The following is a 26,934-nucleotide window of genomic DNA, read 5'->3' on the forward strand; positions in this document are numbered from 1 at the left end:
ATCATGCTTCTTTTCTTTGGTTTTTCTGTTATTAAAGAACATATATAGTAACAAGTCACCAGTGACAACAAGATTGGATCAACCTTGAAGATTGTTATTATGAGCTCAAGTAAGATAGCCTATAAATGTCAATCCTATAAGCTAAGGTGGTGTCACATATATTAGAAGCTATGTTATAAACGTGGCTTATATAGGAGAGAGCAAGAGAGATACAATGTGGTGAGGGAAGGGTGAGAAAACAGGTGGAAGCGTAAGCTTTGGGGTGGGTTCCTTTGAGAGTGGCTTAAGTGAGTATTTTTTTGAGAGTGAATCACTTATCTGTTTAATCACCATCTTCTTCATAATAGAGTTGTGGATCGAAAGATCCTAACACGGTGAACCAGGTCAAAAAATTTTTGTGTGCTATGTCCTCTTCTTTCTTCTTCGTTCTGTTATTTCCTCTTCTCCTTCTCTATATTTGGCATTGCTATGTTTCTGTGAATTGGCGTTGATGACAAAGAAGAGGCTAGAAGCTTGAGGCTTGGAAAGGTTAGAAAAACCTTAACAGATACCATTCCCGATGTCAACAACGAACATCACAATAACAACAAATCTGTGTCAACCAATTACTACACCCTCAAGTCTGTTGGTTCATGAGACTCACAATCTTAGTCGAATCTTCTTATCAAAAAAGTTGCTGTATGCAATTGTCAAACTTTGTTGCAATAAAATAAAATTTTGTGGAAAAAGCAAAATCTCAATTCGCACTCGTGTTTTGATTAAGCGGTCTCGATTATCTCAAGAGTGGGGCAAAGGTGGCAACATAACCAAAATCAATGCTACATAATGATCTTTATATTTCAATACAAAACCATCAAGGGAAAGAACCACATCATCTTACAAACCATAAGTTAAAAAAACAAAATAGACTAAAGACAAAGTTTCAATCGAACAAGAAGTTAAAACAGATTAAGAGAAAAAAAAAAAAAAAAAAAAAAAAAAACAGAGCACACAAGAGATTGGTGATGATGCCACAAAGAAGAAAATAAGCAACTCCAACGAACCTAGCTAGAGATCAAGAGATCGAGAGAGAGAGAGAGATTATTCATTATTACAAGGTTGGTGTTCCAGATACTTGTTCTGGAAAGCAAAGTTCGTCTCCATGATTCTGGCAGTTTCTGGGGTAATCATAAACCCCCCAGGAGTGCATGGAGGTGTGGGCAAATCAGGCTCGCCAGGTTCGCCTCTGACAAGATAATCGCCAGCAAACTCCCATTGCTGAGATGATTCTTCAACTTTCCTATAGCCCATGACATAGAGCCAGCGGGCAAAGGATGTCATCTCGTATCGCAAGAAGAACACATGTTGCGGAAGAACATCTCTCAGGAACTCAGTTTCTTTCCAAATGATGAAACTCTTGCCGCTCTCACTCCACGAGACAATTGAATCAGTTGAAGGATCATCCACCATATCATACATTTTTCTTTTGAAAAGAGAAGGCCGTCGTTGCTTTCTTCCACTGCGTTGCTTATTCGCAGCCCCATACATTCCTTTCATGCATGATAAACTGCTTAAAGGAATCAGGCCATTGTTAATATCCAAACCCTAAATCCAAAAAATACAAAACCATATTAGATTTTATGAACAAACCTCTGAGAATCATATTTTTTTCTTTCTCAAACCTTGCGGCGAGCGAAGACGATCTCAATCTTTCTGCGATATCCAGGCGTTAAAACAGGGCCACCACAAATATGAGGAGGCGGTTTAAGCCCAGGCTGACCTCTCACGAAATAATCGCATGCATATTCCCATTTCTGGTCAGACTCTTCAACTTTCCTAAAGCCCCAGTGTTCAAGGCTCTCAGCTTTGAGGAACCCTGAGTCATCCCAAACGACGAAACTCTTGCCGCTCTCGCTCCAAGAAACTATTGAATCAGTTGAAGGATCATCCACCATCTCATACAATTGACTTCTGAAAAAAGATCCCAGAGTCATGGGATCTCCATTACTGTCGCCACCATCCATCTCAAATAATTAATTCCCCTAGATTGTGACCACAACCCACAAATCGCGTATAAGCAACAAACACAAACATACAAACAATCGCGGCGAATCATATAAAATCGAGAGATCCTTACCTCTCTTGATTTGATCTTCGCTTGTGTGCCTCTGAAACCAAGCCCTATGCTCGAAACAAATCTAACAAGGGGATTAGGTTCTGTTTTTATGGGTTTTATAGCAAAAACAAAGCCCACGGACGGCCCTTATCCGGCTCAACTCTAGATCGTTTTTTTTTAATAAATTCTTTTCAAGAAGCTACCATTTTTCGACATATAATTTATTTCCTTCTGCAATATAAAATTTGTTCATACTAAATAAATTAAAAATCTACTTACTAATCTTCAATTTTACATAAATATATAGTAATACAATATAGTCATCCATTTACTATAATTATTGAATTTTAGAATTTTAAATACTTATTTTTGGGTAACTACTATTTAGAAATACAAATATAAATTGAAATTTCTTTGCTTCTTTTTTGTTTTTTGAAAATGAATTTTTTAACTTTTGTCTTAAACAACAAATTTAATATATGAAATAGTTATTTTCATAAATATATATTATTTTTATTTATGATTATAAAATATATTAGTTACATAAGATCTTTTTAAAGATATCTCTTGCATATCTTGTGTTTTATAGAGTAATTAAAAATAAGTTAATTTTAGATATATCTTATATATCCATTAAAATAAATTTGAATTGATTTTTATTAATTTCACATATCTTATATATTAATTCACTTTATATTATTAAGGCTATAATGAATAACTTTATTATTTTAAAATACCTTTTAAAGTAATTTATTTTTTATTTTAAATTGTAATTAGTTAATTGTTTCAAAATTAAACTGGATTTATTTATTTGTTCCTAAAACTGTGAGGACAAATATGCACAAATATTAATTGTAATTTCTTTTTTTTTGTTTTTAAAGTTTTTTTCTAAAATATTTATAAAGAATCAGAAATCTAGATTTGATTTATTATGTATTTAAACGTTTTCTTTATTATTTTTGATGTATATGTTTTCCTTAATTAAATATTCTAATCGATTAAGATTTAAGCAAGATCATCTCATAAGATTGTTTTGGATTTGCAATTAATGAAATTTTCGCAATCAACAATTTTGTAAGATTTGGAAATCAAAATATATGGCATAAATTACAACCATTTGAAAAATCAGTAACCAAAATTGAATTTCGTTTTGATAATCAACCGTAAACATTTGGAGAGATATTCGGGTCAACTAATTTGGTATTAAATGACCTGCGCGTATCCGAGTTAATTTGAAAGGTTAGAGAATTATATTTCAATGATATACTAATGTATAAATAATTACTGAATACTAAACTTTTTATTTAATATCAAAATAAAATCATGGTCCAAAATACTTCTGCTTTAATAGTATAAATTATATTTCATATATTATTATTATTTTTTATTTTTTAAAACATTTTTTCGCTATTGTAACGTGGATGGTTAAAAAATCTTTGATGGAAATGCTCTTACTGATGATGTTCCTTTGAGAGTGAACCAAACTATATAAGACAGATAAATATTAGAGTCCTCGTGATTAGTGACAACAATAACTTGCAAAGTTAATAAGTTGTGGTCTTTTTGATCAGTCTGGGCGTTCAGCGGAAACGGGTTGTTCGGTTTTTTTTTATTAATCGGGCTTTTTAAAATCTCAGCGCGTTAAACTCAAATTGTAATTCGGTTCGGTTCGGACGGTACTCGGGTTAATCAGGTCGGTTATCTGCATAAATTTTGCATCCGAAAACAATATCTAATTCAGTTTATTTAACCTGAATTAGAAATTTTCTGAAGCAAACACCAAAGCAGAACCTGCTAAGTTCATGTACTAGTAGCTTAAAGCTGTGTTAATGAGTTTATAGACTTTAAGCTACTAGTACAGACTATTACAAACCATTACAGTCCATTAGAGAAGCTGCTAAGCTAGCATTTTATCTTGTTTAAGCTAGCATTACATCAGAAAACCAATCCATCAACAAACTTACGAAAGCATGCTACTTCACATCAAAAAGTATTCAAAAGAGCAGCTTCAAGTCAGTACTATGCCATCCATTATTAACGCCGCATTCTGCATCAAAAAGGACAAAATACGCAGCTTCCTACCTGTGAATAACAATCATAAACAAAGTAAATATAATCAACAATACAAGTTGCAGATACTGAAACAAGATCATAAACAAAGTAAACATAACATAAACCCTAAATCACATAATCAGATAATAACAAAACGGAGATAGACTAATTGACTACGAAAAACAACGACATAAGTTAAGCCCTAAATTTCCAAATGAATTTGAAACCGAAACTCTAAATATTTTGAATTCAAAAATTTAGGGTTTCGGTTTCAATTTGAATTTCCTAATCGGTTGCTAAAGAATCAGAAATATACTAATTGACTACGAAGACAACAAAAGAAGATAAACCCTAAATTTCATAAATAAATTGGAACCCAAACCCTATATTCAAAAATTTTAGGTTTTCAATACTAACGAATCGAAATTGTCAAATTGTCAACAAAAAACAACTAAAGAACACAATAAATTGAAAACAAAGAAGAACGAAAGAACTAACCGTTTCAAATTCGAAGAATCTAGGTTGTAGCTCACAAAAACTCTCTAGAAGTAGAAGAAGATGAGTTGATGATGGAGAAAAAACCAGATTAGATCGGAGAACAAGGATGAACTGATGTTCTTCTCTCTCGCTTTCAAAATCGCATCATGACTGCGGCGTCGAAGAAAGAAAGAAAGAAATGAGAAAATTAGGGTTAATGCTCACCAGTTATATTTATATACTTATGCGGTTTTTTAATAACCCGATCGGTCCGATTACCGATTCAAATTAAACCGAAATCCGTTTATCCTAATTAATTATGTCTAACGGTTATCCAACTGCTCTTCGGTTTGTCCCGATAACCGAAATTTTTGGGTTGTCCGGATCGGTTTGTCCAGTTACTACCGAACGCCCAGGGTGACTTTTTGAATTTCGATTATGCATTTATTCAACTTTAAAACAAACCTTAACCTAAATATCACCCAAACTAGTATAAGGCTCTTGTTTTGATTCTTTCATTTTGTTTTCTACTAGCTAGTACGTTAAATGCTAGCTACATATAACAAAACATTAAATAACATGATTTTCTTATATAATGTTTTTCTTTTTAATATATATATAAAGATGTGACAAAGTAGAAGAGGTGTACGACTTTTTGCGACATGTCTAAACGTGGGAGGTATGTTGGAAATTTTACTTTATTTTGACATTCATAAGACAAAAAAAATTGGTCTAGTTTGGTGAAAAGAAAGAAAGTAATTCGTGAAGAAGTCTGTACTTATATGCAAAAATCAGGTGGATATCCAAATCAAATATGGAATAAATGAAAGAAAAATGTTGATTATGGGAAAGCCAATTGTCAAATTCTGTGTATTCGTGTCAATCCTTCATGCTACTTTTTTTTCTCTTAGTTTCTTAAAATACCTTCTCACGCAAAAGATAGAGCTGGTATACATTGTTTTCACGTGTCTTTTATGCATGAATATACCAGTAACTTTGATGTGTATATTCGTTTTAATAAAATAATCCTTTTACTCTAAAGTCTACTGCGTACTTGTATTATATACCACTTTTGTCCTTCTCTTTAGTCTTTTATAGTATCTAAGATGTACTCTAAATTTAGACTACCTTAAGATTTCAGTTATTGAATTATTACATTCTTTGTAAGGATTTGATTTGTTTTTTTTTTTTTTTTTCTTGCGACCGATGTGTTGATTTGATTTGATTTCAGATATTTAATGGATGATATCAAAAACAAATTCTGCAAAAAAACACATTGATGTCTGATATGCAATCGAAAGCTAATATTTCTTTACAATTTCATACATCTTGTGATATAAATTATAATTACTGTTGAAAGTTGAAATATACGAAAGAAAACAAAATAATAGTGATAGTGACTATGTCCATAAAGCCATTAAATATCTTCTTCGTCAGCGGAGTTGTACATACATATGAAATCTTGAAAGAAAAACGACCATCCCATCAAACTAGATTCCTGTTTCCTATCATAAAATGGACTTCTGCATATATAAAATACACAATAAAAGTCGCAGACGACGACTAAAACAATGAGAAGAACTCAACATTTGAAAACTTTAGAATTTAAAATATAATATTACAAAAATTCAAAGTCTCAATAGCGTAGGCTTCACTCCTCTCTTATTACTATTCCCCGACTTCCCCCTCATTTCCGCAACACTTATTTCCAATCAAATCCACACACACACATGTTATAAATATACTCATAGTCACATACATACACATTATTCATTTCATTCATTAACGAAGAAGAAGTGGAAATTAGAAAAAGGAGAAAGAAAAAGAACACATCGAATACCAAATGGCTCCGTGTTGTACGATGATGATTCTGCGCTGTCTTGTTCTGTTTCTGATGGCAAGTAGTTCTTTGACAGCCGCCGCAAGAACCGGAGCCACTATGGAGATAAAGATCAAGAATAGAAAGAGCTTAGGGATTAAATATAGCCATATCTTTGGTTACTTACCTAAAGGCGTTCCCATTCCTCCTTCTGCTCCTTCTAAGAGACACAACTCTTTTGTTGACTCTCTTCCGCATTGAGTTTATTCTTCTTCATTGCAATTTTTTTTTTTGTGGTTTGTTTTGTAGATTAGATCAACATAGGATATACTCGTTGTATATGCATACAATTTATATACACTTTTGAAATTGTTTCTTTCTTTTTATGTTTATGGACTTATATGTTTAAGGTTATGATGGTCATATAAAGATCAAGAAAATGGATTAAGCTTTCTTAGCCTTCTTTCAAATTTATATCTACTTCTAGTTAAGAATATACTCCATAGCTAGGTCTCAAACATATATATGTTAGTATTAATCTTCTCAAGTTCTTAAATATGTTCATATCCGTATCAACTTCATCTTATATTAGTCGCCTTAATTACAACTTTTGTTTTTATACAAAAGGAACAAATTAAATTCTTGTGGTTTTAGAAGTGAGTAAAAGTTGCAACTTATAGGTTCACAGAGGTTAATATTTGTGTTAAGAAGATGATAATCAAATGAAGAAATAAAACCCACCAACAAAATCTGGGTTTACTCGTATTAGTAAAACAAATACCAAAAAAGAGAGGAGCATTCCGAGAATTGAACTCAGAACCTCTCGCGCACCTTAAGCGAGAATCATACCACTTAGAGAAAATATATACTTTTGAATTTGTTCCTTTTTATGTTCAAGGTCATGATGGCCATATAAAAATCAAGATGGATTAAGCATTGTTACCCTTCTTTTGAATTTATATACATACTTCTGTTCCCATATCCTTCACACACATCATATGGTAGTCTTCATCTTGTCATGTTCTTTAACTTCGCCATATATCCGTAACAAGGACCAACTTGATCCTAGATTAGTCGCCTTACTATTTTTGTTATTTTATGCAACTTGTAAGTTGTAACATTTTAATCTTTCTCATAGAGGTCTAATGTTTGAGTTAAGAAGATGACAGTCAAACATAATGAAATATCGAATCCACAGCAAAGTCTAAGATTATTCGTAACTAGGAAAAACAAAGACCAAAAATACACAGGAGAGGGGGCATTCCGAGAATTGAACTCGGGACCTCTCGCACCCTAAGCGAGAATCATACCACTAGACCAAATGCCCGTTTTATTAAATCCCAAATCAATAACTTTACTCATAATAATAATACATGATCTCTCTCAGTTTCCACCACAACAACCATGAGTGAAAGGATTGAATCCACTTTTAAACAATTTCTCAAGTGGCCAAAACAAAGGCGTTGGTAGATTCTCCCAATCGTACCAATCCCATCCTTCACTCTTGTCCGGTTCCATATTCTTCGGTTCTTGACTCGGATCCACAAGCACCGCACGCATCGAAACAGAGACGTAGTGCGATGGCTTCGGTGCTTCTTTGAAGACATTGTTTGTAACTGTCAAGAGCTTCATCTTTTCGATCTTTAGACCCGTTTCCTCCATTACTTCTCTAGCTGCACACTCTTCGAAGCCCTCACCTGCTTAAAGAACAAAGATCAGCTTAATCAAGATTTGGGAAAAAATTAAAAGAGAGAGAAAGAGAGACCGAATTCGAGGTGGCCGCCGGGAGGAGCGAAGGTGGAGTGGCCGATTGAGGAGCGTCGACGACCTAACAAGATTGAGTTGCCGTTGAGGATGAAAACTACGACGGCGACTCTTGGTATCGCTTCTTCTCTTGTAGCCATTATTGTCGAACACAGTGAAAGTGAAACCCTTTCTTGTCGTGTTTTTTGGCTTTTGTTGAGTTAATTTGGGTCGAACGGTGTCGTATTGCTGCTTCAGCAGTTATTTGTTTAAAGGCCCAAATGTGCCATTATGTTTGGGATAACATAAGTATTTGCTGCCCATTTGTACTTCTTTTCTTACTTTTTCACTAAATCTATTGATAATAAATAATATTACAATCCAACTATTTTAGTTAATAGAAGGACTTGACCAGACCACCATGAACCCAAAAAGAAAAAGAAAAAAGTCAAATTCATTTAATTAACATCAGAATTGCTTATTTTAAAATGTGAATAAAAATTACTGCATGAATTATATAGGTTTGGTTTAAGGCTATGTATTTTAATAACCAAACCCTACGAATCTAAAATATTATTATTGTTTGACCTTTTACGCGGCGTTTCAAGTCGTGAAAGGAAAAATAAACAAAACGACCATTTTTGGTATTGATTGACCCAACATGGTCAATACTTCTTGTTTTCTTCCCTCTTCGACGATCTGAATAACCACACCCCAAGACTCTGCCAAGAAAGCATATTTTCCTCATGGTTTTAATCTCTATCTAGTCTTGTTCTTGTAATAATCTTTGATGATAAGTTGATAACACTCCATCGTCTCATCAACTACTCAAGTTCTCTTGTTATCGTTGACATTTGTTTTCAGGCTTACTTCGACGAAGATAAGAAGGAGAAGCTGAAACTCTATTCCTACTGGAGAAGCTCGTGTGGCCATCGAGTGCGAATAGCCCTCACTTTAAAAGGTTTGCTTTTGCTTCAAAGTTCAAACTATTTGTTATTCTTCTATGCATCTATTTTTATTTGAGTTGTGGATTTCTTGTTCGATTTTTTTTTTTTTTTTTTTTTTTGTAGGGATTGAGTATGAGTATATAGCAGTGAATTTGCTCAAGGGTGATCAATTCAATCCAGGTGCGGAACTGGTTTATTTTTAGATCTGGTCTATTTTTTATTGTTTTATTTTTAGATCTCGAAGTTACTTTGGACTTTAGATTAAAAATTGCATGTGTTTACCATCGTTATTTGTCTGTCGTTTATATGCATGTGTACGTGCGTCAGTGCGTGTGAATGTCATAAGTTTAAGACTTATTTATTTTTCTACATATAATATATTAATTATTAGACTTACTAGTGTCATATAAATTAGTGTAATCTTTTTTGTATTCAATTGCAAAAATATGTTTTTTAATAATTAAAACTTAAAATTTTAGCACATAAAAGTTTTTTTTTTCTGTGTGTTGATTTGATTATATGGAAAAATATATGCTTCTTAATTAATGTCAAGTAAATTGTTTTTGATCCTCAAGATTTCCAGAAGATCAATCCAATGGGTACTGTGCCAGTGCTTGTGGATGGAGATGTTGTGATCTCTGATTCTTTTGCCATTTTAATGGTTAGTACGTAAAACATCTATATATATATATATATATATGTTTTGTGGATTTAAAAGCAAAAAAAAATCATGAAATTTTTGTGGTTTAATTTCTTTTATCAACAGTATCTTGATGAGAAGTATCCTGAGCCACCTTTGTTACCTCGTGAACTCCATAAACGAGCTTTAAATTACCAGGTATATATATTTTCTATTTTAGAACCGTACGTGCGTAGAAGCATTAAAAAAGTAATGTAGTTCTTTTTCTTTTTTGTATTATTTCAGGCTGCGAGTATTATTTCCTCTGGTATACAGCCTCTTCAAAACCTAGCTGTTATCGTAAGGACATGAGTATGATTTTTAATTTCTTAGATTCCAAAACTGAACTAGTTACATTATTCATCCTTTTTTTTCTTGGGTTGTACAGAGGTATATAGAGGAAAAGACAAATGCTGAGGAGAAGATTGCTTGGGTTAATAACGCTATAAGAAAAGGATATACTGGTATGAACTATATATTGTTACTATCTAATCTACCTTAATCTGCAACATCTATGTCATTAGCATATACATAACTCAGAACACATTTGTAGCTAGCTAAACAAACATATATTACCTTTTAGCTCTGGAGAAACTGTTGGTGAATTGCGCTGGAATATATGCGACTGGTGATGAAGTTTACTTGGTATATATATTTTGTTGCTCAAGATTAATTAATCCTCTCTTCCAAGATTTCGAGAAGGAAAAAAAAATACTCACCCCACTCATCATTTTTGTGCAGGCTGATCTTTTTCTAGCAACCCAAATCCACGCAGCAGAGATCAAATTCAATATCGATGTGGTAAAATTATTAATTTGTAAAATTTTTCATCAAATTTCTTGTTCCATGCATGTATATAGCAGTTTACTGTTATAAAAGTTGGTTTATATTTTGTATGGATTTCTTCTACAGGAACCGTACCCAACTCTTGCAAAGTGTTACGAGTCATACAAGAAACTGTCTGTGTTTGAAAATGCAGTCCCAGCGAAACAGCCAGATGCTCCAGCCTCCAGCTCCAACTAACTAATTTCTTCTAAACACAAACTGTGGTCACTTTATACCACGTTTAATTTTGTGACTGGCGAATCGTCACAATGTCTCCCAAATTATCAAAAAATTTCTTCAGATCTTTTTGTTTTGTTTTTTCTTTAAACTCTTTGCTTATTTTTTTCTTTCAACTTGTCAAGAGAATTTTTATAATTAATTAACTAAATCATATATACCTGCGTCAACTTGCCTAATATGCATCATAGCTTTTCTTCATAAGTTACGGCCCAAAATATAAATATTTTTTTTTTTGGTTTTGTTGTTTAGAGAAGAAAGAGTGGAAATTAAAGTTTGGAAACAAAGAAGAATAGGCTTCCAGTTTTTTACGGGGAATAGAACTAGCACCACAAATTTAACTGCGCCATAATTTACTACGTTGACCACCATAATTAGTAATTTCTATACCTAAACAAACGTACCATAAATCAATCATCGAAATTTTTTAACTTTGATCACTACAATTAACACTCCCATTCTTCAACCATTCACTTTGTTTCATCCACACAATGACGGACACGACGGACGATATCGCTGAGGAAATCTCATTCCAAAGCTTCGAAGATGATTGCAAGTTGCTCGGTAGCCTCTTCCACGACGTTTTACAAAGGGAAGTCGGCAATTCATTCATGGAAAAAGTCGAACGCATTCGGATTCTTGCTCAGGTTTTGTTTTCTTTCTATTCATTTTCTATAAGCTTTAACAATTCATCGATTACTTGTTCCCTTTTTTATCTGCGTAAATCACTTCTAGGAATCTCACATTGTTTGTTTCAGAGTGCGTTAAATTTGCGTTTGGCTGGTATTGAGGATACTGCAAACCTTTTGGAGAAGCAACTGACTAGTGAAATATCCAAAATGCCTCTGGAGGAAGCCTTAACATTGGCTCGTACATTCACTCATTCTCTTAACTTGATGGGCATTGCAGACACTCATCACAGGTCATAGTTTTTTATTCAAATACATTAGAACAAAAATATTTACATGCATACTGGATTCTGAATATATATACATTTTTTTTTTCAGAATGCATAAAGTTCGTAACGTTACACAACTTGCAAGATCATGTGATGATATATTCAGCCAGCTATTGCAAAGTGGAATTTCTCCAGACGAGCTTTGCGAAACTGTTTGCAAACAGGTCTAGCAACTTCATTAATTGGTCTTAATATGTTTTTTCACACAATCTAAGTTTCGTTTTCCCAGTTTGATATATGACTGGTTACTATTGTTTTAATGGCGCTCTAGGAGGTCGAAATTGTTCTTACTGCTCATCCTACTCAAATTAATCGACGAACCTTGCAGTACAAGCATGTTAGAATTGCTGTAAGTTTCTAATGATGTTGACATATATGTTTATGTTTCTATCTTTAGTAGCACGTGAGAGTTGATATTAGATGTTTCTTGCAGCATCTTCTAGAATATAACACTAGATCAGATCTCAGCCTTGAAGATCGTGAAAGGCTCATTGAAGATTTGGTACTCTCCACCTCAATATCCTCCCTATATAGATTTTCTCAGCATAATAACTAATCAACTAAGACTTACTTATACTAACAGGTCAGGGAGATAACTTCGCTATGGCAAACTGATGAGCTTAGACGTCAGAAACCTACTCCAGTTGATGAAGCTAGAGCTGGTACGTTATATCTATTCTAGTTTGTAAATTTCAAAAAATATTAAGTTGACATGCCAGTCTTTTTTGTTTTTATATTTTAATTCACCAGGTCTAAACATTGTTGAGCAATCCCTTTGGAAAGCTGTACCACATTACCTGCGTCGTGTTAGCAATTCATTGAAGAAGGTATTATATCTTTACCTTTAGATTTCTAGAATATATTGGAAAAATCTGACTACTAGTAAAGTTACTTTACGTTAAGACAATATTGATACTTTGTATGCTCTTGTTTAGTTCACAGGGAAGCCACTTCCACTAACATGCACTCCTATAAAATTTGGTTCTTGGATGGGAGGTGATAGAGATGGAAACCCAAATGTAACGGCAAAGGTTCGGCTTGATTTTGATATTTTAATGTTATATTTTACGGTTTCAAATTCAAAACCAATTGGTAATACATAAATACATTAGATCATGGTCATTAATATCTATAACTCTAGTTCACATCTCACTTCTAATATTAGATGTTTTGATATCATTTGTTCAGGTAACGAAAGAAGTATCTCTCTTGTCTAGGTGGATGGCTATCGATCTTTACATAAGAGAGGTTGATAGCTTAAGATTCGAATTGTCTACGGATCGATGTAGTGACAGGTTTTCAAGATTAGCAGATGAAATTCTTGAAAAGGGTATATAATTGCTTCAATTTCTACAATATCTTTATTTTTCTTTTAGTATAGTTTCTTTTTAATTTAAATCTTAAAACTTTGATGTTTTCTCCCTCAGAAGGAAGTTCTGGACAACATTCTGACAGAGGCCAATCAAACTACTCAAACCAATTACAAAGTTCATCATCCCTGCCATCAAAGCTTCCACCTAGAGCTCACTTACCTTCTTGCATTGGTAAAATATATTTTTTGTAAAAAAAAAAAAAAATTACTCCAACATCTACGACTACGAATCTTTTCACGCATGCATATTTTTCTATCTCATCGTATTGCAGAATTTGGTGAATCACAACATACCAAATTTGAAATTGCTACGACGACAGATTATATGCCACCCAATCTTCAGGTAAGGAAGCATGCTTACATATGTATATGGAAGTATGGAACATAGTTTGCTGACTTGCTCCGTTCTTGAAAAGTTTTTTTTATTTTGATAAATGTTTCTTTTTTTATTGTTAATATAGAAGCATAATGAAGAAGGCTTTTCGAAAATCGACTCGGAGAAAGCTGACAATGGTTCGCAGCTTGGTCTTACTTCCCGAGGTTCTTTCTCATCTACCTCTCAACTTCTTTTCCAAAGGAAACTATTTGCGGAATCTCAGGTTGGGAAGACTAGTTTCCAAAAGCTACTAGAACCACCTCCACTTAAACGAGCTAGTAGTGCTCCTTATCGTATTGTTCTTGGAGAAGTAAAAGAAAAGGTAAAGATCATATATAAGCTTATTGATCAAAATAATATAATATCAAATTTGAACCATTTTTTTGATGAATTATGTATATACATATTGATTTTCAAAAAAAAAATGATTTCTGATCATAGCTTGTGAAGACAAGAAGACTTCTTGAACTCCTAATTGAGGGTCTTCCTTGTGACTATGACCCTTTAAACTCTTACGAAACATCAGATCAACTTCTTGAACCATTGCTCCTCTGTTACGAATCTTTGGTAACAAACTTAACTCCATTTGAACATATATATATATATGGCGTTTCTATGAAAATCCATCATCTTTATATAATATAACATCATTCATTTTTCTCAGCAATCATCTGGTGCTAGTGTACTAGCTGATGGTCGACTCGCTGACTTGATTCGTAGAGTTTCTACCTTTGGAATGGTTTTGGTAAAACTCGACTTACGTCAGGTGAATTTTTCCTAAATTTTCATGTTTCTGTCCTCTAATTAAGTTAGTGATAACATTTCTCTAATTTATTTGTGATTCAATTGCTAGGAATCTGAAAGACATTCGGAAGCTTTAGATGCAATTACAACATACTTGGGTATGGGTACTTATAGTGAATGGGATGAAGAGAAAAAATTAGATTTTTTAACAAAAGAACTGAAAGGGAAACGACCTCTTGTTCCTCCATATATTGAGGTCAGAATGAAATATCTATTGCGTATATTACAAGGAACAACAATATGAAAGTCATCTCAAGTTTTGTTAACCACTTGTTAGTTTTTTTTTTTTTTTCTTCATTTATGTAGGTTGGTCCTGACGTCAAAGAAGTATTGGACACATTCCGAGTCGCTGCTGAGCTTGGAAGTGAATCACTTGGAGCTTATGTTATTTCTATGGCTTCAAATGTATGATTTCTCCAAATGAAAATGTAGCTATAAGTTATGGGTGGACTATTTATAAACATTTTCATCAACAAAGAAAACAATGACATTGATTTGTATTGTTACTTGCAGGCAAGTGATGTCCTCGCTGTGGAGCTGTTGCAAAAAGATGCTCGACTTGCTATAACTAGCAAACATGGAAAACCATGCCCTGGTGGAACGTGAGTTCAAATCTCCACCAAAATATTACATTGTTACATGCTTTGTTTATAGCAGTCACTTCTGTATGAGTAACATTTTGAGTAGCCTAAACATTTATTAGTCCTATCTATTTATTTGAATAGGCTGCGAGTGGTACCTCTTTTTGAAACGGTGAATGATTTAAGAGCCGCTGGTCCTTCGATAAGAAAATTATTCTCAATCGATTGGTATAGGGAACACGTACAAAAGAACCACAACGGTCACCAAGAGGTACATTACGGGTAACTTCAAACATTTAAAAGAACTACAAACATTTTAAGGGAGCCTCTAAATAACAATGTTACTTGCAGGTGATGGTTGGATACTCTGATTCAGGAAAAGATGCTGGACGGTTTACAGCAGCATGGGAACTCTACAAAGCTCAAGAAATGTTGTGGCTGCTTGTAATGAATTTGGAATCAAAATCACATTGTTCCATGGACGAGGAGGAAGCATTGGTCGTGGTGGTGGACCGACCTATCTCGCTATACAATCCCAACCGCCAGGCTCTGTAATGGTCAGTTTCCAACTTTTTTGATAGATCATAATATTGGTTCGTACTAATGATATCACCATATTAAATACATTGAAAAAAACTAGATTATATAGATAATGATTGAATTGGTTTGACCAGGGCTCTTTGCGTTCAACTGAACAAGGTGAGATGGTTCAAGCTAAATTTGGGATACCACAAACGGCTGTTAGGCAACTAGAAATATACACAACTGCGGTTTTACTCGCTACCTTAAAGCCTCCTCAGCCACCTCGAGAGGAAAAATGGCGAAACGTAATGGAAGAAATCTCCAAAATAAGTTGCCAACACTATAGAAGCACAGTGTATGAAAACCCAGAGTTTCTATCTTATTTTCAAGAGGCAACACCACAAGCGGAACTCGGTTTCCTCAACATAGGAAGCCGACCTACGCGAAGAAAGAGTTCTAGTGGCATAGGACATCTTCGAGCTATCCCTTGGGTCTTTGCTTGGACCCAAACAAGGTTTGTTCTTCCAGCTTGGCTTGGTGTAGGGGCTGGCTTAAAAGGTGTCTCTGAGAAGGGCCACGCGGATGATCTTCAAGAGATGTATAAAGAATGGCCATTTTTTCAGTCAACTATTGACCTTATAGAGATGGTGTTAGCTAAAGCAGACATCCCCATAACCAAACACTACGATGAACAACTTGTTTCTGAGAAAAGAAGAGGACTTGGCACTGAGCTAAGAAAGGAACTTTTGACTACTGAGAAGTACGTTCTTGTGATAAGTGGCCATGAGAAACTTTTGGAGAACAATAAGAGCTTGAAGAAACTCATTGAGAGTAGACTTCCTTATCTCAACGCAATGAACATGATGCAAGTTGAAGTTCTTAAGAGGCTAAGACGTGATGAAGATAACAATAAGCTTAGGGATGCTTTGCTTATCACAATCAATGGTATCGCTGCAGGAATGAGAAACACTGGTTAACATGCCACAACACTTACCTCGGTTCCGTGATCCACAAGATATATATTAAAAAAAAATCTTTTTTGCTATGTTGTTGTTGGACCAAGTATTGATGTTGTTGATATTCAGGTTTTGAGGCACCTATTCTTATAAATTCTATTTTGCTATTAACTACTACTTTACTAATCAAATTTATATCAATCTTTCAAGTAACTCATTATATTATACATATTCAGAAATAGTTACAATAGATACATTTTTTTAACTACTGTAATTTATAAATATTATTATCTTGAATAGAAAATCCTTCCCGAGAACTATAGATTTGAACTCTTTTTCCAATTTAAAATTCAGTCTTGTACAACAAAACGAAGCATAAAAATCCAACACTAAACAATTTGTTTTTTTCCTTTTTGGTCGACTGTCATTATAAAGATGTTTAAAGAAAATGTGGGTTTAGAAAGACCTTTTCATGTCTAAAACCCACTACCAACTTGTGGCCGAAGGTTGACGGATCAAAATTTTGGGTTTAAAGTAACTTTAGTCTCTATGATTCAGCTTCTAGTTTCAATTGCTTTTTACTATTTAGTTTCTTTCTCAAAACACTGTATGTAGCCTTTTTACATGTCTAAATTAATTTAAAAAGACTTTACTAGACATGAGTGCATGACCCAAGAGCATATTCCTTTTGAATATTATTATTTCATTAGTGTTACTAATCCAAAGAAACCCCGTTATATTATAACATCATTACCTTTTAACATATATGTTTTTTGTTTTTGTTTTCTTAATTCGAATCAAACAATTTGTTTGCTTTCTTAAGTTGCTCTTAGAAAGAGTATCATTATTTGAGATCCTTAAATAGAAATTTGTATAAGAACTGAGAAGTGGAAGAATTCCTCAGAATTCTTTATATATATTTTATGTTTTTATCTACTATTAATAATATATAAGAAGTGATAAAGTAGCTTAAAATGAAATAACATCTATTAGAAATTATGTTTTCTTCTTTTTTTCTTACACACATATTAATCTAAAAAGATGTATAGTTTATTAAAAGCTTTCGTTGAAAATGTTGAACCCAATTTTGTTGGTTATTGGTTCATCTTTTTTTCTTTGCCTTTTACATAAATACATATATACATATATATATATATATATTGGTCACTTTATCGAGTTAAATCTTCTAACTAAAATGTAGCTCTGACCGATGAGTAGAGTAATATTAAGTCTAGTTCCAATACTAGAATCCATAACATATGCCCTTAGAATTTAAACCACTTGAAATCAAATTAATTTTACTTATGCAAAAATTACTTCACGAAAACAAATTGTAAGAACAAACCAGTTTGTCCAAAATTACAACATATTCACCAGCTTTGGACTTTTCATCTCAACACTTGACAATCAATCTTATGAGATAAGATAGTATGTTTTGACCAAAAAAAAAAAAAAAAAAAAAAGATAGTAAATTATGCAATTACTTTCTGAGGCAGTGTAGTCACTAAATGTATCGATGTAATTGCAGTTTTATCAATCAATTTGCAACATATCTTTATACTAAAGTTAATAGCAACTCTTGCATCATAAGAGTAACGTAAAACAATCATAAAATATATTATATTGTCTTTTTATTTGATAAGAAGATGTCTAGGCGCATGCACGTCTATCTTAATTATCATCATTGTAGAAGATAAAGATCCAACAACCTTGTTGGACCTCGACAATTCAATATCATCTCAAGCCCAAACCCATCTTAGTCAAACTCAGCACAAGATGACAAAGATCAAAGTAGTCTCATCTTCAAAATAGAGGAACCTTAGTACGGTGAAGACGCTCCACTCCAATCCAAACAGATTCAAGGTTCTACAAGCTCAATATGATGAGTCACCAACTACAGCTGGAAGATAAGGTTGCTTTATTAGTTCTAGATTGTTCTATACTTGTATATAAAAGAAGAAATGTAACAACCTAAAGATCATTCAAGCAAATACAAAAGTCTTATTCAAGTTTTCCTCTTTGTCTTTCAAATCCGTTTATGGTATCCACCCCAGAATGAAAAGGGTGATCTCGTAGTTCTTGGTTTGTGAAGATACGTTGTTAGATGCTCCATTTTATTTTCCCATTGAGGCCGAACCTAAACCTGCGCTCGAGAGATAGTTGTCCATACACTGATAAGAGCCTTTGTAAACCTTAACAGGTGAAACAATGACAACCTATCCTTTCCGGGAAAAATTTCATGTCTCAAGTTCTGTAACACTGAAACTACTTGTTGTGGATTCGTCAATGGAGCTGTCACGGTTCCAGCCCAAACACGTCTCGTCGTCAATGGTGAAATCACCACCAAAGTTCTGAATCTTGAGTATGAAGCTTGGTTCTATACCGACCAGCTCGTCAGATCTTGGTTGTTCAGTACTCTGTCAGAAGAAGTCCTCGGCCATGTCCACAGTATGTTCATTTCTCTTCAGATCTGGATCTCCCTTGCCAAGAACTTCAACACGAGCAGTGTCACCAGGGAGTTCTATCTTCGCTGGAGCCTTCAACTTCTGTCCAAACGAGATAAGTCCCTCTCTTCCTATTATCGGGAGTTCAAAGCCATTTGTGACTCTCTTATCTCCATTGGAAAACTTGTTGATGAGTCTATGAAGATATTTGGGTTTCTCAATGGTCTAGGCAGAGAATATGACCCAATAGTGACGGTGATACAAAGCTCCTTGAAAAACGTTCCGGCTCTGACATTTAATGATGTTATCTCCAAAGTTCAAGGCTTCGACAGTAAGCTCCAGTCTTATGAGGATACAGACTCTGCCACGCCTCATCTCTTCTTCAACAATCAAAAGACAAATCCGTGTGATCCACAGTATTCTCCTAATCAACGAGGAAGATGTGGTCGTTTCAATCAAAGCAGAGGAAGAGGAGGCTATTCAACCAGAGGTCAAGGTTTCTCTCAGCATCAGTTCTCCTCTCAATCTTCAGGACAAAGGCTAGTCTGTCAAATTTGTGGTTGTGTAGGGCACACAACCATCAAATGCTACACCAGGTTTGACAACAACTACCAAAGTGAGGTTCCTCAAGCCTTCTCTTCCCTCCATATCTCAGACGACACAGATAAGGAGTGACATCCAAACTTTGGTGCTTATGCTCATGTCACCTCCTCTACCAAAATGCTCCACTCTACTGGTGCCTACACTGGGAGTGATACGGTTTAGGTTGGTAATGGAACCTTCTTACCTATCACTCACACTGGATCCACCACTATTTCATCCTCGAAAGGTACCATTCCCTTAAATGATGTCCTAGTCTGTCCAGACATAAATAAATCTCTACTATCTGTGTCCAAGCTTTGTGATGATTATCCGTGTGGAGTATTCTTTGATGCTAATAAAGTATGTGTTATTTATTTAAATACTCAGAAATTAGTGTTGAGGGGCCATTGCAGTAGTGGTCTGTATGTGTTAGAGAACCAAGGGGTTAAGACATTCTATTCCAATTGACAATGTGCAGCTAGTGAAGAGGTTTGGCATCATCGACTTGGACACTCTAACAACAAGATTCTCCAGCAACTTCAATCCAGCAAGGACATTTAAGTTAATAAGAACAGAACATCCTCCATTTTTGACCTTTCCAGCTGGGGAAAAACTCTAGATTAAGTTTTTTTTGCTTCTGATTCTCGTATTTTAAACCCTCTAGATCGAATTCACTGTGATCTTTAGGGGCCTTCGCCAGTTGTATCAAACAAGGGTTTAAATACTATGTGGTTTTTGTTAATGAGTTCTCTCGGTTCTCTTGGTTTTATCCTCTCTGTGCCAAGTCTGAGTTCTTTACTGTCTTTACTGCTTTCCAAAAACTGGTGGAAAATCAGCTTAACACTAGAATAAAGGAGTTTCAGAGTGATGACGGTGGTGAATTTACAAGCAATCGGTTAAAGGCACATTTCAGTGAGACGGTATACATCACAGAATCTCATGTCCTTATACACCGCAACAAAATGGCATTGTAGAGAGGAAGCATCGCCATCTTGTTGAACTTGGTATGTCCATTATGTTTCATAGTCATACTCTTCAGAAGTTATGGGTAGAAGCGTTCTTCACAGCCAATCACATCATCAACATGCTTCCTACCTCTGCATTACAAAATGTAAGTTCCTCTGAAACCTTGTTTCATCAAAAACAGTACTACTCGTCTTTGCGTGTGAATCTATATTCTCAATACCTAGTCCCTCACTCCTCCAACTGAAGATATGGATATCTTGGATTCAAAGTGTGTTTTCAAGACTAAGCTAAAGCCAGATGGTGAAGTGGATAAGTTGAAAGCACGCCTTGTTGCAAAAGGGTTTGGTCAAGAAGAAGGGGTGGATTACTTAGAAACATTCAGTCTAGTGGTTCGTACAGCCACTATCCGACTTGTTCTCGATACTGCAATGACATATGGATGGCCCATCAAGCAACTTGATGTCTCAAATGCATTCTTACATGGCGAGTTGCAAGAACCAATGTTCATGTATCAACCAGCTGGATTCATTGATCAGGACAAGCCTAATCATGTCTGTCGTCTCACAAAGACTCTTTATGGGTTAAAACAAGCTCCCCGAGAGTGGTTTGACACCTTCAGTAACTTCCTTCTTGATTTTGGGTTTATTTGTAGTACAACGGATCCTTCCCTGTTTGCCCTTCATCAAGGTGAGAAAGTTTTTGTCTTACTGCTCTACGTTGATGACATTCTCTTCACACGAAATGATCAACAACTCCTACATCAACTGCTAAAGTCTCTCAACTCTCGGTTCTCCATGAAAGACCTTGGTCCACCTCGCTATTTTCTTGGCATATAGATTGAAACAACCGAAGATGGTTTGTTTCTGCATCAAACGACTCAGACATCCTCTATCAAGCTGGAATGACAGACTGTAATCCAATGCCATCACCACTACCTCTGCAGCTTGACAAACCCGACACAAGACCATTCTCCAAACCTACCTATTATCGGAGCTTGGCTGGTAAATTGCAATACTTAAATATTACGCGCCCTAATCTCCAATATGCTATGAATTTTGTTTGCCAGAGAATGCATACTCCAACTAACTCAGACTTTAATATGCTAAAACAAATCCTAAGATATGTAAAAGGCACTCGGCAAATGGGTCTCCCAATAAAGAGCATGGTAACCCTACACTATCAACCTTCTGTGATAGTGACTATGTAGGTTGCAAGGATATCAAACGTTCTACTGGCGGATTCTGCATCTTGCTAGGATCCACACTAATATCTTGGTCTGCCAAAAGACAGCCGACAATGTCTAATTCCTCAACCGAAGCAGAGTACATAACCCTCTCAGTTGTTGCTAAAAAACTCACTTGGATCTCGTCTCTGCTTCATGACATAGGCATTCCTCATTATCAACCAACAAAGGTATTTTGTGACAATCTTTCAGCTGTCTATCTCTCTGTCAATCCAGCTCTTCACAACAAGACCAAACACTTTGATAAAGATTTTCACTACATCCATGAACGAGTGGCTCTGGGGTTCATTGAAACACATCACATTCTGGCTCATCTTCAAATTGCCGATATTTTCACCAAATCATTGTCCAGACCAATGTTTGATGATCTTACACGCAAAATTGGTGTGTCTGCTGCTTCGACAACAACCACTCCAAGTTTGAGGGAGAGTGTAGAAGATAAAGACCCAAAAACCTTGTTGGGGCTCGACAATTCAATATCAGCCGAAGCCCAAACCTATCTCAGTCAAAGTCAGAACAAAACGACAAAGACCAAATCAGTCTCATCTTCAAAACAGAGAAACGTTAGTACGGTGAAGACGCTCCACTCCGATCCAAACAAATTCAAGGTTTTGCAAGCTCAATAAGGTTGAAGATAAGGTTGCTTTAGTAGTTCTACGCTGTTCTATACTTGTATATAAAAGAAATGTAAAAAACTAAGATCAGTCAAGCAAATACAAAAGTCTTTTTCAGATTTTGCTCTTTGTCTTTCAAATCCATCACAAAGCCACTGCATTTTTACGATGGATTTAAAGCTAAACAAATGTTTCTATGCGTTGAAGACTTACTTTACGACTACATGTTAGTTATTTAATCTGTGACACATAATAGTAGTAAAGGGTATTTCTTCAATGTATGATGTACGTGACTAGAAGCAAAACTAATGTATTTATAATGTGGGTAGTATAATTTGATGCGAAAAAACATATATGATAAAATTAGATGTACAAAAAGGTTTTACAAACAGAATTATCCTCGGCATTATACTAAAAAGATAAGGCATAATCTTCACATAGTATTCTAAACCAAATAAATTATACAAGATGAGATGAAAAAGTATATATTCATATTCTGGATCCATTTCGTTATTAAATGTTTGAGTTTTTTGGTTTAAAAAACTGTTAACTGATTCTTCTTCTTGTCCTTTAGCAATTTAGATTCACATGTCTTTATAATAGAGAACATTCGGATTTCGGAGAAAGACATGATCCATTTTTTCCTCCTAAATTAACAAAACAGTTTTCATAAAATTAATTTGTTATCATACATTTGTCCAAAAAAGGAAAAAAAAAAACTATCAATATGGTTATGAAAACTTATTTTAATTTCAGCATATACTCACATTTTTACTCTATATCTATATATATATATATATATATATTTCTTTTTTTAATATTCTATACTACATAAATTAATAAAATTGTAGTATATATTTTTTTCTTTATCCCTGATCGATCCTTGGTAATAAGATCCCCGTGACTCGCCAATCTGGAATCGAACGAGTTTGCTATATACTATGTGGAATTTCTTTTAAATAACATTTGAGAAATATATAAAGTACTAGAGAGATTCTTTAGATCAATTTTAGCTTAACCAAGCGTTGCTTTGATGAAGGCTAAGTGTAATAATGTATATGGATATACTTCTTTTCCGATTTATTTGAAACAGACGTGCAACTAATTAAGATTCACATGCATTAAAATATTATACAAATCAACCCCATATCAAAAGAAAATTCTTAGTTTTAGGAGGGATGCTTCATCAAGAGAATAATATCAAACTTTCAATTGCAATATTAAATTGACAACATCTTTCTCTAGGTAAGATCACAATAACGATGCAGCTTCCATTATATACAATACAACTATAATTATGTTGCATATTATTAAATATAAATACTAAATATATCTACGAAAAATTGGCAGGCAAAACATATGAAGACTTTATGGACAATACATGTATTTTCAATGTAAAAAAGAAGAATATATATATATGCATGACATAATGAATAGTATCTTGAACAATGTCCAAACACATGGAATTAGTTCAAGTAGAAATACATCACAATCGTAAAATACCTCCAAAATAACCTTTTTCTCTGGGAGGATCGTGTGTGTGTATACACATATATTCTCCTCTCAACTATTCGAAGATAATTTGATTCTAAACACATAGGCATGTAAGAATTCGAATCAAGACACATGCAAAGGGAGACTAATTAATTAATCCATCGCTGCCTAAATTGAAGCATATGCTTCCACATATACTAAGTAAGTTAGCCATCGTTGTTACTCTTTTAAAATATAAACAATTCAATCTAGCAGTGTATACATCCACGTTGACAAAAGTTAAATAAAGGACTCTGCGACATACACCGATACACGTACTTTCCTGAAGGTGGCTACCTAAATAAGTATATATATATATATATATATATACTTTAACTAGACTTCGATAAATTACCATGCAAAGGGCATATGCCTTGCGCCTTTTTGGTCATTTATATCAAAATATTAGCTACGTTGATTCGGACTCCCAAATATTATCTTCCATACATTAAAATTATTGCAGTGACTACAACAATCTTTTAGTTCAAAAACTTATAGCTGGTTGATCAATCTATACCTCGAACAAACATGACCATATTTCTTAACAATCAAAACCAAAAAACAAATGACCATATATAGAACTTCGATGTGGATATGAGTTGGCTATACATTTTACTTACGACATTTGACTTTAATTGAAATTCTGAATATTATTAAAAAAAAAATTTAAAGGTAAAAATTATATAAATTGTTAACAAATAATTTACACACACACATATATATATAGACTTATACAAATTCATTAATTATAGTGTATATATACGGTATTTACAGTACCTTTCTTTCATATTTAACTTTGATGGTTAATATCTCATCAACAAAATAGAAGTTCTCTAATTATCTTAATCGAAGATCAAGGAGCATATGACATTATATATATAGCTCGACGTTCGGGTATATTCCCTATATATAGTCTAGAGCTCGGCCCTATATTTTTCTTACGACATCAAAGAGACTGTACTACTAAAGGATGGTATCTTATTCTTACAAAATGGATTTTATTAGGTTTAGCTGTAGTCTCTCACATGATTTAGAATTTTCTGATTTGATTAACTTATTGTTTTTTTTTTTTGGATAAAAGATTAACCTACTGTTCTATCTCCTAGATTCATTAATTTGCCACCACTACTAGATATATCCATCTCCTTTTCGACAAACCTAAAAATTTGTTGGATTATTCTTTTATGCGAATGAGAAAAACTGAGACAAAATATCTCTTAGCTAGTGATCTGTAGGCCAAATCATAAACTCTTATGATTTATTCTGGAATAGTGAATGGATCATTGGACAAAACGGAGGACCCATAGATCTGGAGTATGCCGCAAAACACATGAGACCCATGGAAAAGTGTGGTTACAAAGTGGTATCGTGGTCGCATATCCAAACAATAGTATTGAGCGCTCAAACGGTCAAGGTAAACAACTAAGGACTAAAGACAAAGATACATTTAGTAATTTACCAAAAAAAAAATGAAGAAGATACATTTAGTATCGATCGGTCGTGTTTTTCTCTACTGTGTGGTTTTTGTCTCTATATATATTAGTTTGTGACAGGTTTACTACCCCATCGTTCATTTTCATCTATATTTGACAAATTTAATTTCGATTACAATTATGAATTTATTTCATAGTATGTTCACGACTGTGTTTCTGTTGCAAATATTTAGCGATCCCGATAGTCTTATATCCATCGCAGTTTAACCAAATGATGTCGTCGTAATTTTTTTCATAAATTTAGTTTATAATATTTTTTGAGTTTCAAAATAGTCAGTCAGTTGCAAAATAGCCATACAGATTGTAGCTATGGTTTGAATTATGACAACGGGAAATTTGGGATGATTCATAGTCATTGAAAACTAGTGTTTTCAGTCGAATGGTAGAATCACAAAAGGTATATCTTTAGAGTGTCCAATCTTCATAAATATTTTATATATGCCCCCATCATAAAATTGGTCTCTTTGATCATTTACCGCCTGCTTTAAAGGAAAGTTTTAGAGAAGAAACAGTGGACCAACTTTCACATAAATGTAAAGTTGGATATGTATATTATCATTTCTTTGAACGAAACAAAAAGTATAATCTTATATATTCATCTGGACGACCGATGAAAGAATTGACATTGGCCCTCACATAACATTGATACCAATATAAAAATAAAAAACTGAAAAGAGAATATATATTAATTTAAATAAGAGTTATGTAATATGTAAAGTAAAAAAAAAAGGAAATTAAAGTATAATATTTGTTGCCAATAAAAATATATGTATTTATGTGAAGCTGAACAAAACTGTGGAACCGATGTTTCCGAAGTGGTGGATAGCTATGATAAGCACATAGACACAAATAAATGCGGTTCGATTCAGACCATCATCTACTTCTTGTCTCATTGGTTTTTAAATACAATTATCGTATTAAACGGTTAAACCATTAGAAATAATTCAATTTTACAACAATTAATAAAAGAAATCATCAATCCATTTAAAAAAGAATGTTGAACATATATATAATAAACTAATTATTTTTCGGGACTAGTTTTGAACTCGAGCTAGACAATACTTGACCAATTGACATCTTTAGTTACGTAAATTATATATATTTTGTCAATATTAAACTAAATGTTACCTTTTTAATTGGAAAAAAAAAGGAAAAGAAGAAGAAGCTAATAAGCTCCATGAAATATGGACTTTCCGTAATTGGAAGGCCGCCATATGTTGGCTTCGTTTGTATTTTCCTTTTATTGACCCCTTCGTTTCTCTTATAAAACCAGTAACCAATTAGGCAAAAGGTAAAGAGGCATTAGTAGTGAAGTATATATTAAGTTCATTATCCGGGACATCTTCTAGGCCTATAGCATACATTATTCAAAAAAATTATCTTCCTTATCTACAAAATATATTAGTAGTAGTACATCGAATAGAATATATAGTGTGTGCACATTCAATGCCATCCATCCGAATGGCTGCCCTCAAAACGTACTTCAACCGCGTGCATAAAGCTTCTTGAGCATCCTGTGCTTTGTAAATTTACTTCCCTAACATATTAGGCAGAAAAATTTCATGAACATTTTTAGTAAAACCAGCAAGACAAAACTACGTAGGATTATTCCATGA

At 33.9% G+C, this 26,934-nt stretch overlaps 4 protein-coding genes, 1 non-coding gene and 1 pseudogene across 9 annotated transcripts; 3 read left to right on the forward strand and 3 right to left on the reverse strand.

Moving 5' to 3' along the window:
• Positions 1-803: 803 nt before the first annotated feature.
• Positions 804-2,240, reverse strand: LOC104750710 (uncharacterized). Its single transcript, XM_010472552.2, has 3 exons — positions 2,117-2,240; positions 1,662-2,021; positions 804-1,584 (listed from the first exon to the last, which is right to left on the reverse strand). The coding sequence occupies exons 2-3, from the start codon at positions 2,001-2,003 to the stop codon at positions 1,081-1,083; spliced, it is 846 nt and encodes a 281-aa protein (XP_010470854.1). The 5' UTR covers positions 2,004-2,021; positions 2,117-2,240; the 3' UTR covers positions 804-1,080.
• A 4,117-nt stretch (positions 2,241-6,357) lies between these two features.
• On the forward strand, positions 6,358-6,900 carry LOC109129627 (protein IDA-like). Its single transcript, XM_019238122.2, has one exon. It carries the CDS (start codon positions 6,468-6,470, stop codon positions 6,702-6,704), a length of 237 nt encoding a protein of 78 aa, XP_019093667.1. The 5' UTR covers positions 6,358-6,467; the 3' UTR covers positions 6,705-6,900.
• Positions 6,901-7,698: 798 nt separating this feature from the next.
• Positions 7,699-7,770, reverse strand: TRNAP-AGG (transfer RNA proline (anticodon AGG)). Its single transcript has one exon. It is a non-coding gene; the product is annotated as a tRNA-Pro (tRNA).
• On the reverse strand, positions 7,757-8,503 carry LOC104750718 (nudix hydrolase 1-like). The gene is made up of 2 exons (XM_010472559.3): positions 8,209-8,503; positions 7,757-8,140 (listed from the first exon to the last, which is right to left on the reverse strand). The coding sequence occupies exons 1-2, from the start codon at positions 8,345-8,347 to the stop codon at positions 7,827-7,829; spliced, it is 453 nt and encodes a 150-aa protein (XP_010470861.2). The 5' UTR covers positions 8,348-8,503; the 3' UTR covers positions 7,757-7,826.
• Positions 8,504-8,796: 293 nt separating this feature from the next.
• On the forward strand, positions 8,797-11,032 carry LOC104750719 (glutathione S-transferase Z1-like). 4 transcript variants are annotated; one of them, XM_087493536.1, is made up of 10 exons: positions 8,797-8,935; positions 9,051-9,147; positions 9,257-9,313; positions 9,709-9,794; positions 9,900-9,971; positions 10,032-10,112; positions 10,201-10,276; positions 10,396-10,457; positions 10,554-10,613; positions 10,725-11,032. In XM_087493536.1, the coding sequence occupies exons 1-10, from the start codon at positions 8,933-8,935 to the stop codon at positions 10,833-10,835; spliced, it is 705 nt and encodes a 234-aa protein (XP_087349662.1). In that variant the 5' UTR covers positions 8,797-8,932; the 3' UTR covers positions 10,836-11,032. The 4 variants fall into 4 exon arrangements, with proteins under 4 accessions (XP_087349662.1, XP_087349663.1, XP_087349664.1 ...); XM_087493537.1 differs by having other exon boundaries at positions 10,059-10,112; XM_087493538.1 differs by having other exon boundaries at positions 8,906-8,963.
• Positions 11,033-11,315: 283 nt separating this feature from the next.
• Positions 11,316-16,619, forward strand: LOC104750720 (phosphoenolpyruvate carboxylase 4-like; annotated as a pseudogene). The gene is made up of 20 exons (XR_015585490.1): positions 11,316-11,521; positions 11,633-11,796; positions 11,882-11,996; positions 12,104-12,181; positions 12,266-12,334; positions 12,416-12,494; positions 12,583-12,659; positions 12,768-12,863; positions 13,021-13,162; positions 13,260-13,376; positions 13,477-13,547; positions 13,666-13,902; positions 14,022-14,147; positions 14,245-14,346; positions 14,434-14,580; positions 14,691-14,789; positions 14,898-14,986; positions 15,110-15,236; positions 15,317-15,522; positions 15,640-16,619. The product of XR_015585490.1 is annotated as a phosphoenolpyruvate carboxylase 4-like (transcript).
• The last annotated feature ends 10,315 nt before the right edge of the window (positions 16,620-26,934 follow it).

Source organism: Camelina sativa, chromosome 16 (genome assembly GCF_030686135.1).
Source record: "Camelina sativa cultivar CO46 ecotype springtype chromosome 16, ASM3068613v1".
Lineage (NCBI taxonomy): Eukaryota > Viridiplantae > Streptophyta > Magnoliopsida > Brassicales > Brassicaceae > Camelina > Camelina sativa.